The sequence below is a fragment of the Pezoporus occidentalis genome, unplaced genomic scaffold (assembly GCF_034315485.1).
Source record: "Pezoporus occidentalis ecotype Australia unplaced genomic scaffold, CSIRO_AGI_Poc_V1 ctg285, whole genome shotgun sequence".
NCBI lineage: Eukaryota > Metazoa > Chordata > Aves > Psittaciformes > Psittacidae > Pezoporus > Pezoporus occidentalis.
In genome coordinates this window covers 50,021-64,181 of record NW_026914774.1, presented here as the reverse complement: position 1 = coordinate 64,181, position 14,161 = coordinate 50,021, and the positions used below count along the sequence as shown (strand labels likewise).

The 14,161-nt window shown below is 44.4% G+C and overlaps 2 protein-coding genes across 3 annotated transcripts in view; both read right to left on the bottom strand.

Moving 5' to 3' along the window:
* CAPN10 (calpain 10) overlaps positions 1 to 14,113 on the bottom strand; it is a 39,702-nt gene extending 25,589 nt beyond the window's left edge. Inside the window, exon 1 of the mRNA XM_062625946.1 lies at positions 14,099 to 14,113. The gene's annotated coding sequence lies outside the window, so the exon portion shown is untranslated. The remainder of the gene's footprint in view (positions 1 to 14,098) is intronic.
* ABCC5 (ATP binding cassette subfamily C member 5) overlaps positions 1 to 14,161 on the bottom strand; it is a 69,478-nt gene that overhangs the window by 6,346 nt on the left and 48,971 nt on the right. Inside the window, exons 1-7 of one of the 2 annotated variants that reach the window (XM_062625939.1) lie at positions 12,973 to 13,766; positions 6,507 to 6,647; positions 5,702 to 5,853; positions 5,165 to 5,281; positions 3,934 to 4,169; positions 1,522 to 1,635; positions 359 to 471 (exon numbers count right to left, since the gene is read on the bottom strand). In XM_062625939.1, the coding sequence (XP_062481923.1) occupies positions 359 to 471; positions 1,522 to 1,635; positions 3,934 to 4,169; positions 5,165 to 5,281; positions 5,702 to 5,853; positions 6,507 to 6,647; positions 12,973 to 13,692 (1,593 nt within the window). In that variant the 5' untranslated portion in view covers positions 13,693 to 13,766. Of the gene's footprint in view, positions 1 to 358; positions 472 to 1,521; positions 1,636 to 3,933; positions 4,170 to 5,164; positions 5,282 to 5,701; positions 5,854 to 6,506; positions 6,648 to 12,972; positions 13,767 to 14,161 lie in introns of those variants that run through there. The other variant, XM_062625942.1, reaches the window with a different exon arrangement.

Below are 14,161 nucleotides of genomic sequence, written 5' to 3'. Positions count from 1 at the left end.
GCTACTACTTTTTAGTAGTGAATAAAGTCACATCGTTCCAGTTACAGACAATCTATGCTGGAACAGCTTTCTATTATTTAAACACTGAACAAGAGGCAACAAAAATATACTACTACTCTGTATTTAGTACCCCTTAAATTCAGAATCTGAGATGACAGGAGCATGAGTACATTCACTGAAGAGAAATCTTGTAGAAACAATCATCTCAGTTGGCAGCCAGGCAAAAACCACTCTTCCTTCTCAGACACACTGGTATTTGACTTTAGCCCTATCAATTAGCCACAGGGACAAAACTAGGTGAGGGGAAGGGGAGAATAGTTCTGAATCTTAAGAGAAACTCATGCTTATTTACACTCACTCTTAGGAAGGAGTCAAAGTGTCTTGGGTCACCACAGAGCTGGGACAGGTAGTAAACAAAGCAGTAGCCTTTCTCATAGGTGAAGAGGTTCATTAAATTACTAGGATTTACACCTGAAAAGAGATGACAACAATTTTATAAGAAACTCTAATGAGGCCAATAATTTCCAACCCTTACAAGTATACAGACCCCTTAGAGATCACCAAGTCAAGATGTAGTGACTTAAGAATGAAACAAGCCTGTGACAGTACATTTAATTTACTGCAGTAAACACATAGGCTGAGTTAAAAATTAAAATAATAAAAATAATAAGAATAAAGAAAAAAAATCAACCATTGTAAGCTCAGTATTAATTCCCAAAGGAATAAGTCACTTCAAATTAGAAATCACTGAAAACTGGCATATAAAGACAAATCCCTTTTTCCCCCCTAAGTGCCAAATTCAGAGAGCCACCATACCACAAGTTTTTAAAAATACTCTTATAAAGTAATCACTACTTGTTCCTTTTTTGAGACTTCTAACACATGCTTTTCCATTCCACTTAGTTCCAGTATCACCTCCAGCTGCATTTTAGGTCATTTTAAATACCACCTAGCTTGAAGACTGCTTTACAGTTTCAATAGTGACCACAGAAGTAGAGAACTATCAGTGAAGAAGATACATGATGCTGGAGTGCAGATGTGCAGGTAGCTCAGGGGATAACCAAAGAGCCTCTGCACAGCTCACTCAACAGGAAAGCAAGTACATATGCTTATCTATATGCTTATGCATACGTACATAGTTCTTACATGAACACATAAAAAAGGAACATTTAATAGCACAGGATTTTATATGGTGTCTCCAAACATTTTCATTTTCAAGCTACTTTATTTTACATATTCAGAAGCTCAAACCACACAGCTTTCAAGGCAGTTTTTCATGCTGACTCTACTCAGTGAGTCTGTTCTGTTCTTAAGCAGAACAATATTTATAAAAATGAGTTATCCAACTTTGAAGAAAACTTGAAGGCAAGTTTCCTTATTTACTTTTAGACTGGTTTACAAACAAGTATTTCTTTTTTCTTTCTTTTGTAAGGGATATGGAAAAAATAGTCTTTTTTGGTCTATATTCCAGCATCAATACACAGAAATTTTGTGTACAGCAGCTTCAGACAAAACTAATACCTGGCTCTAGTTTAACCTGAAGCTTGCTGACTGGGTTGTCTTCTCCAAGGAGTTTCATCTGTCTGTGGAGAGCATCAAGGCGGAATGCAGTCTCCAAACATGTGAAGGCAGCTCCTACAGAGAAAGAAACTTATTAGTTGTGGGAAAAATGACTAGCAAAACCTAATCTGTGCAGAGGTAGCACATGTACAAAATAAAAGCCAATGAAGATGTCAAAGACAACAGAACAGAATCACAGTAATGTAACAGCAGAGAAACTTGAGCGCAAAAAATACTCGCAGTCTGTAATGAAAGTCAGAACCTAAACCAGTGCATTTACTTGTTCTGATTATACAGCAGGCTGAACTGAAGCAGCATGAAAGCTATGCTAAAGTTTATATCCTTGACATCACCTTATCAGTTCTTGCAATCATTGGAATGAGTACTACACAGGTAACTTTCAAGGAGCAATCAAGTGCTACAAAAAAGTAATGTCACTGGTAGTAGACACACGATTCCATATTCGGTGCCAAGGACAGTACTAAGCAAATGTCACCTCTTGGGTGAAAACAGAAAAGGGTTACATTTAGTTGGTATATTACAGATCCTGTGGATCTATTTTTAAAGCTTTATCTAGAATCCTACCCATACTGTATCATACACCTGACACTGATTAGGACTTCTTTTTTTTTTACAGCTATGACTGGGTAGGCTGCTCTTCGCTCTCATTCCAAGCTTTCAAGCCAAACTAGCTGTATTACACTGGCAAGTCAAGAGATCTTTCCTATGCCACTGGAGATGTAAAAAGATGTGGAAAATGGATTCTCAGGTTCAGAAGATACCCAACATCCATCACTATTAACACTTTAGGTTTCTTTGTGAAGTCTTCAACTTCAAAAACAGGACTTACTACAGAGATGCAAGTCTCAGGGTCTCAATGTACATACACAGGAAACTGACATAAGTAAAATAAGAATTAAGAACCAGGATATATGTGGAAGATAGAAGAATCTGTACTGGCAGAGAAAGGAGTGGATGTGCTTAATAGGGGAAATCAAGAACTAGGATAGCTACCATTAAGAGCAATTACTTTAAGCTACAGGAAGGAGGATTAAGCAAGATCTAAGAGGTGTGGTAATAGTTAGTGGACTCCAATTTCTGTAAACAATGTCATTACAAAGATGCCTTTTTTATTGACAGCAGAAGATACTCCAGACATTATGTCAGAAATGGTAGGATTTAGATCAGAGGTTTGTCTTGGAAGCAAAACAGAATGCAAAAAGGGCTTACAAAAGAATGGCACAGGGAAAGGCATTTCTTAGTTTCCCGAAAAACTGTTGCTTGAAATAAGCAGTTCTAAATTTCAAGAGAATAGACCAAAATCAGCAAGGATCTTGTCCTATGTCAGAGAGACAAACTACAAAGTGATAGAGAACAGCCAGTATCTTCTGACTTGCTCACGTCACTGCCATGAATAATATAACATTATAAGAACAGACCTAACCACTGAGAATTGCTTAACATAAAAGACCTTTCAAAAATATATAATATACATTGTAACCTCTCCATATATGCTCAGAGCACTTCCTTCCCTAAACTTCATTATCATCAGCTCATCTCCAGATGCAATATAAATTAATAAAAACAAAGGCATCTTTCTAAACACTCTCTGCCAAGGTTTCCAGGATTTTTTCCAAGATTGTTTACAGCAGACATGTGAGACTACACATGATATAGGCTTTTAAGAACATAATGCCACAAACTAGAGAAGTGTATGTTCCCATTATTCACTTCAACAAAAAATCCCAATAAACTGAAAATCAGTAGGAATTATTTACTACTAAGATATTCTAAAGACAGTACCATGTCTGACCTGTGAAATTCACTGATACAAGCAAAGGCAGGGCCGTACAATTCTAAAGGAAGCCTCAAACAGATAAACGGACAGCTACACAGATGTGTCCTTTTTTCTTTTTAAGTGCTATTGCTATCATTCTTTCCCATAGTGGGTAGCTACCAGCTGATCAGGATTAGACAGACACTTGAGGATAGTTAGTCCACAATGTAAACATCTTATATCTCTCTGAAGCATCTTCTGCTTACCTTGCTCTGACATACAAATGTCTGCCTGGTACCATAATTCCAAAGTTCCCACAAGCATATTTACAATGCTGTGCTAACACACCTCGCCCAAGCCCCTATTACTTTATCAGCTATTGATTCCACTCAAAGCCAAGATAACATCAGACTCTAAGCATCTAAGATGCTAAATGCAAAGTCTGGGGGCACGTGTGTTCCAGAAATAGGAAAAAACAACCAAACAAAAAAACAGCTCCCTACGAACTTTTGAGCCCCCAGGACAAATATTCTATGCAGCCAACTCTTAACAACTGGTTAGATATAGCATAAGGAGAAACATTTCTGCATCTGTACCATAGGTCTCTGTGGTGATCCGGCGTTGTGCATATGTGGCCAGCCCCTCGCTCAGCCACATCTCCTCCCATGTAGCGTTGGTGACTGCATTTCCAAACCAGCTGTGGGCAACTTCATGAATGACATCAATGATCAAAAACTCATCACTCTCCAAAATAGAAGAGATGATGAAGGTCAGGCATGGGTTTTCCATGGCAACAATAGGGAAGGATGGTGGAAGAAAAACAATGTCATATCTAAAAGTAGGGAGAGAGAAGAAGAGGGGAGAAAGGAGAGAGGTAAATTGCAGCTATTTCAAAACACACTCACAGTAACTTTTTTTATTTTCTTCCTTTAGGGAAGGCACTTCTGAGACTTTTTTGTGACTTCAGGAGCAAGATTTCTAGGGCAGCAATGCCTAATTCTTCTGCTTACACTACATACACTACCACACACACAGTGTTGAGCCCCCACACGCTCCCAGGAAAGAAAGAGGTCAGGAAGCTATAGAATTAATTGATGTGGTATACCTGCAGTGTCAGCAAAACAACTCTGGTTTCTCTGCTTCAGAATGTAACAATACTATTTGTTTTGCTTTCCACATTTCCCTACCTATGATCAGCACTGGCACACTCGGCCATGTTCTCAGATTATTTCAAGCAACATTTTGTAAGATAACACCACCACATTCTTCCTGCTTACCTTTAGCAAAGAAATATAGGAAGCCTTTGTAAACATTTTCTCCTATCCAAAGAAAGCAAGCATTCTCTCAAAAATATTCTCTTTTAATACAGAGTCAGATACTATTAATGTTGGGTTTAGGGACTAGGACTCTCAGCAAGTCTGTCCTGAGTCAGGTTTTCAACATGCTCAGGCATAGCACAACAAATATATGTCAAGTACCATATGTAAAAGTAAATAAGATAAATAAAACTGCCATGTATTTTAAATGGTGTCCAGCCCAACACTGGACTTGCATCACAAAACACTACAGTATGAAAAAACCTTCATTCCTCAGGCAAGTTCCACTGTTTAGAGACCTCCAATTCTGCCCACCAGTCCAAAAGCACCACATGCTTCCATAATTCTCTCTGCCATGTGCAGAGACAGAACTCCAGTTTGTTTCCACCTACTACAGTGTTTCCAGTTGAGAAGCTTGTTTGTCCTGCTATTGCTAGCACAGGAAGAAAACATGATCATTTCTTTCTATTTTTTTCCCATTACACATTCCTGAGAAACTTATTAAACTCACCGTCCCCATATATATGGGCCATACAGACTCTCTGCAGCCGTCAACCAGCGCTCAACAATGCCAGAAAGCTTGCTGATGGCTGTTGGCAGCAGGCAAGGCTCAGCCCACACTCTGCTCCTGTCACAAAACAGAAAACATCAGGTGATGCTTCAGCAAACTGAATTATCTCTCAGAAAAAATAGCCTGACTTCTCGCCACATTTCTATGTATGGTAATAGTGCTGAGAAGTCCCACATCAGACTTGGGCTTTCTTTAGGCTAACACTCTATGCATACATGGCAGGAGAGAACCAAAGATCTCTTAAATAAGGCAATGAGATAAATAGCTGTAATAACTACGCGGTCAAGAGGACAATATCTTGCCAGTGCAGTGCCATGAATTTATTTACATCCAAAAAACCCACGAACTCTCTGAACACTAACACCTCACAGTCCCAACTGTTCCCTTATCAACATATGACTCAATATATTTACTACTTATAACATGAAGCACTGTACAGAGACATAAAAAGCAGAACCAACTCAATGCAAATCTTACCTAGGACCTATGTCTGCATGTATTAGGTCTCCTGCTACCAGGGCCACAAGGTAGGCAGGAACTGGATATTCCATGTAAAACTGGTATACACCTTCCTCTTCTAAGTAGGTACTTTGGGTGGTACTCATCAACACCTGTATGCCTGCTGGAGCCTGGAACACCAACATCATACACATCAACTCACTTGATCACAGCTGAACGACTACACCACAGATATCTCTGGGGTTTTTCATCTATGTCTGAGGATGTATATTAAAATCAATCATTTAAATAACACAAAATGCAAGATTTCTGCAAGTTTTTTAGACCACATCAGCCCAGCCCAGGAAAACATACCAACTAAAAATATTACTCCTCACATATTGCATAGGTCTTATGCCAGCTGCCCCAGAAGTGCCCAGATACCAAATTATTTCATCTACACAAAATACAAAATTATTTGATGCTGCTTTCATAAAACTTTGAGGTTTTTCCTTTCAAGAACTGATAAAATACAGCTGAATATTACCACCAATAACCACTACTGAAAATGACTAGCCAAATTCCCTCTATCATATTATCCACTTCATGGTTACTCTTTCAGCACTGAGTACAGGGAAGGCAAGACCCAAGCATGATAGGCAACAGAGTTACCTTTGTGGCAGTAACCTGTTTCTGGCCCAACAACCAGAATGGGATCTAAAAAAATTCATAACACTGTCATGATTAATATTTTATATATGTACATATACCATGTAACTATACTGTCACAAATTAACAGCAGCTTAGCACTCCATGAACCATTTACAGCCCTCTGGTCTCTTACCTTGACAGTAGCTGAGTAGGTGCATTTCACTGCTGGTGTATCAAAGCAGGGGAAGAAAGACCGGTTACACACTGAGTGGCCCTGTGTGAAGACAAATGGCTTGGCGTTGCCATACGTCAGTTCTGGATCCAGCCACCAGATCTGTTGAAACATGATGTAAAAAAGAGGTAAGGGAAAATGACAAAATCCCAAGGACAAACTGCCAAAAACTAAAACCTGAAATCAAGAGGATTGTGGGCGGAAAAGAAACACCTCAGTTGTTTGGCTCCCCATACGAATACTTGGCACAGGGCACATTTCCATTTCCAACAATACGTCTTTCTACTCCTGTTTATTTGCTGTGACTACTCAGAGTGATTTCCTGCTGTCTCAACACTGAATGGTGCCACACAACACAATGTCTTCCAGCCCCTCGCTACTTCTGTTACATTGATCTTCTTGGTTATAACAGGCCCCTAATCAAACATCCACATGACTTTCTTCTCAGAGGGAGAACTCTGAATATCTTCATGTTTTTAATTTGACATGAACAGGAGCAGTAGGGGTCAGGTAACGCAAGCTGGAGAAAAAAGAAAAAAAAGAGTAACACAAACCCACCAACCAAAAACATGAGGCTGAGCAGTGTACACAACATTATCTGTGACCCTGACACTGCCTGGCCGGCTGAAGCATCCAACATTTTGACACTATGTAAAAAAGTCAGTATAGGTAAGAAACATCTGGTCAATGACACTGGAGGCCTTTTTTTACAGAATGGATAAGGAGATTCTGGGTGGTCACTAAAAGCAAAGCAAAAAAACCCACCCCTGAGCATGTCAATTTGCAGTATCAAACAGCAAATAAATCAAGAGTCAGACCCTTGGCAAACAATTAGACTAAGAATAATGTGAAAAAGTGCAGTTATTTGCCTTTTTGGTTTTTCTGTTTCAAATGTAATGTTTATGCTTTCACATGCTCCCTGCCTCAAACTTTGAAGTGTAGGAACAATTTTAAACAAGGATTTTCTTGTAATTCTAGAACCCTGGAGCTATAATTCTACAGAAAATATCAAATATTGTGAAACTTGCAATAAAGTTGTAACCACTGGAAGTCTTGGGAACAGTCAAGCACCAGGAATAAAACCTCTGAGTCTGCTGAATTCCTAGATCAAAGCAACCAATAAATCTGAATTCAGGGAACAGCAGTTAGCACACACACTAGTTCAGTTCTGGGCCTCAAAAGAAAGCAATGAAGAAAAGCCTGGGTACTATGTCTGTGCTCGTTTTAACAACGTATTACAATTCTGTCTCATAGTTAAACCTCTCTGGGTTCTGGAAGTCAAAAGCTTTCTCTCTTTTTCTCTGTCCTATAAAGTTACTCTTTGTTACCTTCCTCCCTTGCTTTTAGACCCTTCTCCTCAGATGCCTGCATGCCCCTCTCCCAAATCATCCACTTCAGTAGCACTCCCAGGGATCAGTGAAGGATACGGGGAGCACTGTCAGCAGCTTTCAGTTATTCATAGAGGTTCACGTTTCCACTGGCAAATGTGGGCTATTTTTGGGGTTTTTAGGTGGAAGGTGTTACAAAATTAAAAACTTTTACCTAGAAGTAAAATTAATCTCAGAGCAGCATTCTTTCCTTGAAATTTGTTTTTAAGATTGCCTTCTTCCGCTTCAAGCCTGTTGCGCCAGAAACATGCTTAAAAGCATGACTTCTGATGAACCCTGTCTCATGTACACTGCAGGGGCTAAGGCTATGCGACTATTCAAATTCCACGTGCTGCATTTCAGCCTCTCAATGGCCAAATCCGTAGGTTACAGTTGAGGTGCACTGCATCACTATGGATTTCCACACCGTGGATACCTGCATTTCATAGCAATGAATATAATCTCTGTGATGTGACGTTATGGAACTGGAGACAACTATTCCAGAAAACATTTGAGAACACACATCTCATTAAAACCTTCAGTTTGAAACTAATAGCTTCCACCCAGAACACATATTCACATAAAAATTCAAGTGCTATGTTTTAATGCATGGTAGTGGCTTTCTAATGATCTAGGAAGGAGCCTCAGAAATTAAGTTTTTAAATATCTGCCCCAATGCCAACTTTTAAAAACACTCCTTTACCACTGGCTTTGTGCTCATATTACAAGTCTGACTTACAAACTGTATCATTGGCCCTGCTAAAGAGACTCACCTTCAAAAGGTCCTGCTTCCCTTGCTTTTTTGAGACAGAAAAGGCTAACAAAGAAAACAGAGAGATAAGACACCACTGGACCTAAGTTGCAACACTAGAGTAGGAAGGAAAAAAGGGCTGACAGACAGTGTGTTTAGAGCAGAGAGATAAACGGAAGTTCTCCATGACCAGCACAGGAAAAAAACTTAAGCAGGAAGCAAAGGGGAATGGAGAAGCCAATTCTTGTTTACAAAAATTAAGGACAATTTCTTTTCAACTGGTCCCCCTTTATTTGACATTTGGTTGAAGTTAAATGAAGCACCAGCCCCACAGGCCAAGAGGGAAAACATTTGCAGAGGATGAAGCACTTTTTCCCCCTGTTTCCTAATGTCTGCAGCTACATGGCAAGCCTCCGTCTCTCCTTCCAGATGCACTTGGAACAATGATGAAAGTTATCCTGAAACAATATAAATAGATCTGTAATATAAATAGATCAGGCTATGCTGCCAGACAGAGGCAGGGCTCTGGACTTGGGAAAATGAGCACAAACAGCATCCCAGAAAGGAGTGCATGAAGCAGGGTGCTGCTGGGGGCGGAGCACTACTCGGGGGCAGAGCAGTACTCGGGACCGTTTCAGAGTTGTAATGCCACAGCTTCTGTTCTAGACCAACAACAAGCCTCTTCACCTGACAACAAAGTAAAATACACTTCCGAGATACGGAGGATGTGACAGGAGCAACAATGCACACACCTGGACAGCAAGCCACTGTGAAGAATCAGGACAAATCTAATGGAACAACAGGGAAGTTTACACACTGCAAAAAGGGCTGTCCTTAGTGCTAAATCCTGAAGATGAGGAAATGTTACCATTTTTTAAACCAGAACACAGAACAGGGCTTGCACTGAAGGTTGTCATGGAAAGAAAATAGCACTGGTGTTAACACATACACTGCCAAATCAGGTGTGACACAGTGGGCAAGAGCTGGATGTAGATTTTTCTCCCTAGGGAAGGAAAAGAAAAAAAAAAAAAAGCTTCTAAAAGAGTATAGAACCAAGAAGTAGGGGGCGAGGGAAAAGAAAAGGAGAAAGAGCCAGGCTACTGTCACTGACACACCTGATTAATGTGTGCCTTCAGCCCACACTATGTGAGATACAAAATGTGTATGATGTCCTCACTTCAGATGTAAACTGGTGATGTACCAAGCATATGGTTTCCTAACAGCACAGGGAGCTGGAATGCTCTGTGAAAGGCAGAATTAATCTCTCAGCTGTCTCTCAATGTCCATCAAACAACCAAAGATCTTGGCTCCTTCCTCCACACAAGAAATAATGGGACAGTCAAATAACATATCCAGATGGCTCAAACCAAGTATATCAAGGCAACAGGTTTCTAATTTTAAACAGACTACTGTCTCCGCTGCTGATCTTACTGCCAACACACCCATGCTGCAGTGTAATGTAACATGAATTCACTGTTTTATAGGTCCCACAAGTATGCTAAGGGTCCCACAGAAAATAAACCCTGACCCAAACAGATTATGATCACAGAAAGGCCAAAGAAAACAGAACTTTTAGGAGAGAGACATCTAACACTGTGAAGTCACTTCAATAACACAGAGAAAAAGGACTGGGAGAAATTATACTAGACATGAGTATAAACCAGGTCACCCTTATGCACATACGTGTTACTCATCCCTACTAAAATGCAACACTGGGCTGAACAACAACCATGACAGAGAGCACTACAATGACACAGACTGACTTGAGATCCAAAACCAAATAGTTCAGCATGCTTGAACGCAAAGGTGCTACTCAAGGACAAATATTCTGCCAGCCAAAACCTACAACAGTGAGCAAGGAAACCAGGTACAATTTATGGGAGTGAGCATGCCTGCTTCTACTTTTCAGTATCACTTGAAAAGGGCAATGCATGCCCCTGACAGTGTAACCATCAATAATCTTTTGACATGAGTCCTTGCAGCTTCATTTCAACTGAAGCAATACACACCATTAAAGGTACAATAGGCTTCAAAAGACAGGAAGAAAAATAGCTGGTTCACATCTGACCCAGGGGACACAAGACAAACAACAGAGGGAATGAAAAAAATGCACTACTCTCTGCATCCTCAAATGCGTAGCATTCATGCTGTACTGTGTGTAGGGCCAAGGAGAAACTAAATGAACATCACATCAGTCAGTGCCCTGCACGTTCCAGCGGTTGTCAGATCATTTCTAAAGTTGAGTGCCACAGCAGTTATTTTGTTACATCTGAGATAATCTCCACAGACACAGCGGGACAGTCCACCCCTCTGGCAAAAGGGCTGGCAAAACCCAGGAGAAAGGACAGGCTAGCCTAAAATAAAACAATTTGCTCAAGAGAAGGAAAGTATGTTATCATGTACTTCGGGAGGTATGGCTCAGCCATACTGAGAATGATTATGAAGCACGCAACACCACCAAATTGGCTGTAAAGCCTTCTCACCATAAAAAAGGCAGAGAGTGGGCAAAAGAAACAGATTTCTTCATTGAATCTTGAAGGAAAAAAAGAACAGAATCTTCTGAACACACTGCAGGCCCTGAAAGACATCTCTCACATACCTATTTTCTGGGCAGAAAACCACAGTAGAGTATTGTACAAAGAAATATTTAATCCAGGAGTGTCAGAGCTGAAAAGGAACAGTATCCTCACAAGTGGCTGTGAATTTAAAAGTGCCAGAATTTCATCTCATTTTTGTGCTTTTAGGGAAAGATGTTAAAAGATAACCATATATGAAAAGAAAACTTCTGTCAATAAAATTCTTTACAGAACTCACTATTCCAAGTGAGCTAATGTAGTAAGACTATCCAGACCATGCTGAGAATGAAGTCACTTTTGTGAGCTTCACTGTAGCATTAAAATCAGACAGAAAAATATCCGGCAAACTCATTCTATTCAGCAAGTCTCGTAAGGAAAGGCCTGGTATGTACATGCTATTGGGTTATTTGAAACTGTTACTATTCAATTCTTGCTAAACACACTGTAATAATCAAATAGATCCACACATTTCTGACCAATGCAACAGCAATGCCAGACCAGCAGGCCGAGAATCAATTCCATTAGGCAAGACAGAGGCATCAAAGTTGCAAGACTCTCAAAAAACATCTTTGGCAAAAAGACTCATGAACCACGTGATGAAAATCACGTTAGTTTAATTCCCAGCCCGAGCAGGCTGTACAATAACAAAAAGAACTGATGCTCAAGTGATCAATTTATATTTTTACTATCAGAACTTCTTTAAAGCACAAGATCTGCTAGAAAGCACCTAAGAGGGCAGCAAAAAGAAAGTGCTTCTAAATACCAGGGGGTTAAAAGAAGTGACAGAATTTACAAAGCATCTCACTACTGAAGAAGATTAAGCCATGCAGACAGAGAAGCACCTCTCGTGGCCACGTCAAAATGGGTGCTTCGGGGTCATTTCTCTTTCTTTTTTCAAGCAGGTAACTTTTAGGAATACATAGAATCTCCCTCTGCTCCTCTAAAGACTCATGAACTGCCGCCAAGGTGTGCAAGGCCTGGTTTTGTAAGCACCTGGCAAAATCCATGGGGAAACTCCCATATTTGGGGATTATGTAAATTGTCCTGAAGAATTCAGGCAGGCATGAGTTCTCAGTTTTTCACACTCCTCCCCAGCAACTGCAATACCCTTAAAGGATGAAAAACTTTGAAATTACTATCGTGATGGGAGATGAATAGCGGAAGCGAGGGAAGCGAGGGAAGCGAGGGAAGCGAGGGAAGCGAGGGAAGCGAGGGAAGCGAGGGAAGCGAGGGAAGCGAGGGAAGCGAGGGAAGCGAGGGAAGCGAGGGAAGCGAGGGAAGCGAGGGAAGCGAGGGAAGCGAGGGAAGCGAGGGAAGCGAGGGAAGCGAGGGAAGCGAGGGAAGCTGAGTGGCCCGGGAAGGTGCGAGCATCACTGCTGAGCACCGCACCGCGCAGGACTCGGTGGCAGCAGACAGCGACTGGCACCGCCGGGTGCTCCTGCGGGCACCGGACACGGAACAAATACTGCTGCTAGGCAGGCAGGCGGCTGCCAAGCGAGGAGGAAAGGGGCAGCGGAGAGACGGGGACATAAAAGGAGGAGCTGAGAGTGAAGTACCTTCCGCCGCCTTTGCTGCGGGGACAGGGCACTTCCCCTACGGTCAGTTACAGCAGAAGGAAGATGTGTGGAAGGCGCGGATGACACGGGAGAGCCCACCAGCCGTCCAGGGACTCGGCTTCCCACTCCCCCACCCTCCCATCTGGGCCCCCCCGCCCCCCGCAGCCCAGTACTCACGGCGGGGCCATCGGCCGTGGTGTAGCGGACGATAATCTGGAAGGGCTGGTGCGGCTGCAGGGCGGCGGGCAGGGAGATGGTGAGGGACGAGCCGTAGTCGGTGAAGGGGTCCACCCTGAAGCCGAGCGGGCAGGCGGCGCAGGGCGGCTGGGCGAAGACGGGCAGCGGCGGCGGAGGCTCGGCGGCAGGCGAGGGGCTGGCGGGCGGCTCCACCTGGGGGCCGGTGGCGGCAGGCAGCGGGCTGGCGGCGATGCAGGGCGCCGAGAGAAAGGTGGCGGTGGAGGGCGGGCTGGCGGCGCAGGGCGGCGCGCAGGGCGGCGGTGGCGGCGGCGGGCAGGGCGGTGGGGGCAGCGGGGTGGCGGCGGTGGCGGCCTCGGCGGGCGAGAAGGCGAAGGAGCAGGGCGCTTCCCCCACCGTGGCGCGGCGGTAGGCAGTCGAGAGGACGCGCAGGGCCGGGTGGACGTCCAGCACCAGGGCGCGGGGCTGCGGCCGCAGGGCACAGAGCTCCAGCACCAGGCAGCCCGCCAGCGCCCGCGCCTCGGGCCGCAGCTCCAGCCCCAGGTGCAGGTGGCGGAGGCTGAAGAGCTGAGAGCTGGAGGCCGACGCCACGTCCGGCGGCGGCTCGGGAGGCGGCGGCGGGGCCGGGGGCGCCTCCGGCCCGGCCGCGGACCCCTTGCGGCAGCAACACAGGCCGGGTGGCCGCGGAGCCGGAGCCGCCATGGAGCGGCGGAGAAGAAGACGGAGGCGGCTGCTGCTATGTGAAATCCATGGGCGGGCGTGGAGGAGGGAGGCCCCGGCGGCCGGAGCGACCGGGGCGGGGAGCGGGGGGAGCTGCGGGGGGGGGGGGGGGCGGGAAAGGCACCGGCTGAGGGAACGCAGGGCCCGGGCCCGGAACAGCCAGCGGCGAGCACAGCCGCCAGGGGGCGACGCGCGGCACGGCTGGGGGAGCCCGAGGGCAGCCCGGCCCCGCCCGCCGGCTGCGCGCGCACCGCGGGGCGGCAGCCTGCTGGTGCCCGCAGTTGGGCGCGCTCCCCGGTGGCCTCGTTCTGCCGTTGCCCTGCGGACAGCCCCGTTCGCGCGGCGGCTCGGAACGTGCACAGGCACCCGCGGCGCCCCTCCGCAGCACCAGCACCCCTCAGCCGTGCTGCATGACCCAGGGCCCACAAAGCCCCCGCTTTGCGGCCGGCCC